Source organism: Oryzias melastigma, linkage group LG19 (genome assembly GCF_002922805.2).
Source record: "Oryzias melastigma strain HK-1 linkage group LG19, ASM292280v2, whole genome shotgun sequence".
In the NCBI taxonomy this organism is placed as follows: domain Eukaryota; kingdom Metazoa; phylum Chordata; class Actinopteri; order Beloniformes; family Adrianichthyidae; genus Oryzias; species Oryzias melastigma.
Window position 1 is genome coordinate 19,963,051 of NC_050530.1, and position 6,289 is coordinate 19,969,339.

Below are 6,289 nucleotides of genomic sequence, written 5' to 3' on the forward strand. Positions count from 1 at the left end.
CTTTATTGATCTGATCAAACATTGGAACAAAGATGGATTGAAGTTTACATCCCACTTGTGAGCGGTTTATGATTTACAGGAGTTTGGGCCAAAAAATTAAAGTGTAAGTTTGGCCAATCAAAGCTCAGTGAAAGGTACTATTTAGTTTTATTAGGTTTAACAAACCCTTCACTTTCTTATCGACTGCAATCCACAAGGAGCCACAAACTCTTAAGAAAAATATTATGCTAATTTATTTTTATGCTACTGCAGCTATTATGATTAACATACTTTTTAATATACTTAAACATAAATATAAAGAAAAAAATGTCTGTTTAAAAAAATGAGTTTATAACTTTTGTTGGAGGTTTGCATGACATCCTTTCAAAATAAAAGTCACCCTGTACAATATTGGATGATCTTAACTCTTGTGCTATCCTAGGTAAGTTTACATTAAAAGTGGGTCATCTGGACCCCACAAGACGGCACACTGAACTTTTTTTATTCAATAATTTTTTTATCTTCACTGGTGTCCAAACATAAAATGTTTGTCATGGGAGGATCACACATCAATGTAAGGGGGTCATCTGGACCCCAGAGGAGAGAACTGATGGGTTAAAGGGACCATACCATTATTTTCTTAAGCCTTTCAGAGTGAACTATATTGATATATATGATCATATATTACATTTGGAACACTAAAAAATATTTTTTTATGAGATATTAGTTATATTTCATGAATTTTTCCCTACCTGGAAGTTAAACTGCTCGATTCCTGAAGCTCCACCTGCTGCTGCATGCTGCTGATGTCTGCGTCATGCTTACATCATCACGTTTCCAGCCGCTCATTTTCGTGGGTATGGGAGAGGCTGCTGCAGACAGTGTAGGTTTTTAGAAGATTTCTCTTAAATCCATGAACGGATCAAAATGCAGCTTTGGGGTTCTTTATAGTGAGGAATGAACAGTAAAATGCATTTAAAACCTCAAAAAGTAGAATTTTCATGGTGGGGCCCCTTTAAGGGCAGACGGACGGACGGACTTTCTTCCTGACTGAAAGTCCCTGCTGCATTCAGATCTTCTCACCTGTGTCCTGCTGACCAGGTGAACTCCAAAGGTCGCTCAAAGTTCTTTGCAGCCTCTCACCTGTGACATTGAGGAGCACCTGGAGGATTATTGTGGTACAGAAATGATTTGTATGACCATGTGAACTCTTTTTTAAGTCTCATGGATGATTGAAGACAAGAGTGGGGTTGTGTTCAGGGGACGTCCGTGCTGGGCTGATATGACAGTATAGAGGCATCTGGACAGCAGGTGTGAGCCCTCCAAAAATCTGCTGAGGTCATGAGTGTAGGAACACGATGCCCCGGGCATCGTTTGAGCTTCATGAGAAGGGAAGAAGAGTGGGTGGGGTTACTGTGGTGGGATCCCTTGATAGACTGATGGTTGGAGGGGCCAGAGAGGGGGAGTGAGGATCGCAGAGGAATGCTGAGCACAAAAGAGTGTTGCGTGAGTGTGCAGCATGAGCCCAGGGGGGTGCGCACGGGCCCAGGCGGGGGCAGACAGACCGACCCATGGGGTCCGGGCCAGCCAGTTGCCAGTTCTTTCAACTCCGCTTGCAGCTTTAATTGTTTTTGTTTTGGGATGCCATTTCGGGATTGTTCAGTTGTAGCAGAACTCTGAAGTTCTGCCAAACTATGCTGTCTTGCTGCAGATGACCGTCATTCCTCTCCTTTACAGAACAAACCTCCACCTCTCTAGATGTTTCTCCACCTGCTCTCTCTACACATCTCAGTATCATCTTCAAACATCATGATCCTCACAGATTCCTGTCTGACCTCATCTCTCAGTCTGTCCAGCTCCACAGAAACAAGACGGAGATCTTTGGTGCAGTTCCTCCTCAACCATAGCATGTTTTTTCAGACATGGGAAACTTTCAGTCTGAGATGGCATTATCAGTACCCCTTCAGATCATTCCCACACTCCTGCTTCCTCCAGACGGCATGTAGAGAGAAAACTAATAATTCCGCCGAGCACAGCGGCCTTCAACATGCAGGTTAAATGAAGAGACAAACTAAAAATGAGGCTGTTAGAATAATGACAATATATACATTTAACAATTTTCCCCGTTTATGATTAATGTTGAGTCAAACAAGTCCTCATACGGCCTTTGTTGGTCTTCACTTCCACTTGGTGCTCCATCTCCATGTACTGCTGTCTTCTGCCCTATCAGATTATACTCTTTCTTAGCTAACTTTTACCTTCTAACAAACTCCTGAACTTGTTGATTTCCAAATCTCCTCATCTGCTTTCTTCTATTCAGATGAAAAACTAAGGATCTTCCTCTCAGCTGTAGCTGTAGATCTCCAGTCATCTGGAAGAACCTCCTGATCTCCCAAAGTCTGTGTCAACTCCTCCCTAAAGGCCACACAACAATCTCTTTTCAACTTTCACCTCGTGGTCCTCTGCCATGCTTTTTCATCTTCCTCACCACCAGAGTCATCCTCACACCACCATCCTCTGCAGTCTGCTGATACTCTCCCAGCTACCACTTGACTGAGCTCTTTCAGATCACACCTGAAAAAGATTGAGTCAACCTCTCTCTTCCACTGACATCCGTCCTTCTGCCTTCCTGTCCTGAACACCAAACTTCCTCATCACCTCCGTCTTCCTCACCCACACGTCTATTAAAGCTAAAAGAACCTAAATCTTTATCAAACCAGTTTAGGACATGTTTCTTCCAGGAGTGATGTGATAAATAAGTACTGTATTGGTGTCCTGGAGAACATGCTGCCATCTTTTAAACACATTATATGGCATCAAGCGACAGGACATACCGGATAAAAAAATTCATCATTTGAGCATTAAATGTGTCATTTTGCTGCTATCTCTTAACATACAATTTCCTGTTAATAAACTACTGTACTATTAAATGAGATAGAGAAAATATTTTTTTATCCCTTTATGGGGAAACTGTGTTACTGAACAGCTGAACGACAGTTAGGTGTTGCTGAAGCTGCTCTCCGGGGCAGACAGGGGTCCTGCGGTGGGTGGGAGACACGGTCCAGCATGGATGTTAACTTAGCCAGGACCCCTCCACCTTTCCTGAAGGATGCCAGCAGATGGCGCCATACAGGATAGCTAATGCCACTGCAGTCATGGAAGCTCCTCAGGAGTGACCTCCTAACTCCAACAGGAGGCAGTCTCCTCAGGAGGTGCAGCCGACTTTGTGGCTTCCTGTTGATGAACCAGTCCAGTTTACTGCCGAGGGAAACCCTCAGGTACCAGTAAGAGGGTCATATTTTAAAAGCTGATCGTTGAGATAAGAAGGCCCAAGACCATTAAAATTGGTGCATGGTAGAAGGTTGTAAAATTATCATGTATGGAATACTTATTTATTAACCAAATGTGAAGCTGATGATGGATGTGCAAGAAGATAATGTTGATCTAGAAAGGATGCAGTTTATGTTTAATCATGTTGTGAATGAGGCTGATGACATCAAGTTTAAAGTTTAGAATTCCTGCAGTTTAACCTTTTATCACCGGAGCTCCTCTTTGATTTAATGCAACTCTTCAACCGTTAACACGATCATTCCACTGGATTTTGAAGGAGAAAAACGTTTCGATGAGCAAGTGGATGAATGGAGTGGAGCAAGAAGCTTGGGATTGTAGTTTGTAAACTACAAGCTTGTTCAGACGAAATTTTTTCATCCTGATTCATCACAATATAAAAGGAAACACTCAGAAATACTATTTTAGTCTTCATTTTCTTTATATCAGGAGTGTCAAACTCAATCACACAGGGGGCCAAAATCCAAAACACACCTTAGGTGACGGGTCGAACAGGATAAACATTTATTGAACACTCTAAAACTACATTTTTAAAACTTTAAAACTGTAACTTTTTAACATAGTCATGAACTAGAAATATAGCATTACCTGTTATAATGCTAGTGTGAATGCTGTAAGCCAGGGGTGTCAAACTCAAACCCTCGAGGGCTGACGTCCTGCTGGTTTTCCAGAAACCCTGCCTTATCTGCTGCTGACTACCTGGATCAGGTGTGTTTAGCCAATAAGAAGCTTCTATGGCAGCTTGGTAGGAAAACATGTAGAAGGGTTGGAGTTCAACACCTGTGTTGTAAGCTGAATTTGGCCACTGAAGATGCTAGTGCTGATAGCTTAAGATGCTGAAATTGATAGCTGAAAATGCTGAAGCTGACAGCCAGCTAAAACATTAGCTAAATGCCAAATTAGCCTAAAAAAGAAGAAGAAAACAAACCTTAGGAAGGTCAAAACAGCTAACATGTAACTGAAAAAATAGCTACTTCAAAATAGCCGAAGAAAGTGGAAAAATAAGCCTATATTAGTCAAAATAGCTAGTATTTAGCTGAAATATTACCTAAACGTAAAAAGGCCTAAAAAACTAAAAAAAAAAAAACTTGAAAAAAAGCCCAAATCAGCCAAAACAGCTAGCATGTAGCTGAAATATTAACTAAACTCCTAAATAGCCAAAAAAAAAAACTCATTAAATTCCAAAATAGTCCAAAAAGCTAGCTGAATGACAATTTTTAAAACTTTAAAACTGTAACTTTTAAACAAAATTATGAATAATAAAAATGCAGGAATATTATTCCAGAATAAATCAACTTAAACATTAAATACTTTTTAATATTTTACTCTCCATGAAAATATATTTTGTCAAAAATCTACAAGTTAGAAATGAGCACAAGATAGCATTGGGCCACTAATAACAATAAAATAAAATAATCTGGAGGGCCGATAGAATTACTCAGAGGGCCGGATCCGGACCCTGGGCCTTGACTTTGACAGGTGTGCCTCAGCTGTACCATTAAGGGGGTCATTAAGGTCACTGCTGCTCCTGAGACAGCTTCCGGTTTAGACGGTGGAGTTTCCACAGAGAACAGGCAGGAAACACCCTGATGCACACTATACAAGTAAACAACCACACGTGAGTTTGAGCTGGACAGATTCATCCAAAAGCCAACTTTTGATTTCATGTCACATGACAGATGGTCACGTGCAAGAACTAGGAGCTCCGATTGGCCGTCAGGTTTCAGCTCCGCCTCTGATTGGCCGGCTGCCTCCCCAGCGTTTCCTTGTTATTGTGGAGAAAAGTGAAGTTGTTTCAAACGGATCCATGTAGATGAGGACCGCCATGTCCGCTCCGTTCGGCCGCTGCCCGGCCCTGCTCGTGCTCGGTCTGCTGGCGGCGGCAGACTGCAGGTTTCCGCCTCTGGAGCAGCTCAGACCCGCGGCCAGCGAGCGGGCGCAGGCGGCAGCGGTGTCCGCGCTGCTGCAGCGGCTGCTGGGGAACCGCTCCGCGGAGTTCGCAGTGTCCGTGAACCGGAGCCTGTCCACCGACAGCCTGGACGTGTGCGAGCTCCGCTCCGGCAGAAACCACCGGATCATCGCCACGGGGAGCAGCGGCGTGGCGGCGGCGTCTGGGATCTACAACTACCTGAAATATTTCTGCAACTGCCACGTTTCCTGGTCCGGGGATCAGCTGGAGGTCCCCAGCCCGCTGCCCGCGCTGAGCGGCGTCCTGCGCATCAACACCCCGCACAGGTCGGTGCGGTCCCGCAGACCTCTTCCTGTAGAGACCACCGACAACACTAGAAGGAGTAGTTTATTATTCAGGAAATGTAGTGTTTAGTCTTCCTCTGAATGGTACTGTTAGGGGAGTTTGTAGTTTTTGATTGATCTGTCACAAAACTCAGATTCATGTGAGGTCCAGACTGGGGCCACAAACGATTATTTTAATAGTCGACTAATCACCGATTATTTTTTCCGATTTGTCGACTAATTGGATCTTGTGCAAACACTCATCTTAACCCTTTAACACCTGAGGCACGACCGGTGACACTAAATACAAAGTCTTTAAAATACTGTAACTTTTCGCTTCACCCTTTCAGAATCTACTGGAATCATCAAGTTAACGGTTGAAAAGTTACAGTAAATAATAATAATAATAAAAAAACAAGGACACTGGAGCTCCGGCGTTAAAGGGTTAACCATCATTAGCTTTAAACTAACTAAAAACTACAGCATTACCTGAGATAGTGCTAGTGTGAATGCTGTAAGCATTTAGCCACTGAAGATGATAGGGCTGATAGCTGAAGATACTGAAATTGATATCTGAAAACAGTAGTTAATAGCCAGCTAAAATATTAGTCAATGCCAAATTAGCCCAAAAAAACTGAAAAAAGCCTAAGTTAGCCAAAACAGCTAGCATGTAGCTGAAATATTAGCTTAACTCCAAAATAGTCTAAAAACCTTAATAAATGCCAAAATA

General features: G+C 42.7%; 1 protein-coding gene across 1 annotated transcript in view; it reads left to right on the top strand.

Moving 5' to 3' along the window:
- The first annotated feature begins 4,880 nt into the window (after window positions 1-4,880).
- The window catches only part of naglu (N-acetylglucosaminidase, alpha), a 13,441-nt gene continuing 12,032 nt past the window's right edge, over window positions 4,881-6,289 (top strand). Inside the window, exon 1 of the mRNA XM_024298158.2 lies at window positions 4,881-5,562. Within this exon, the coding sequence (XP_024153926.1) occupies window positions 5,141-5,562 (422 nt within the window). The 5' untranslated portion in view covers window positions 4,881-5,140. The remainder of the gene's footprint in view (window positions 5,563-6,289) is intronic.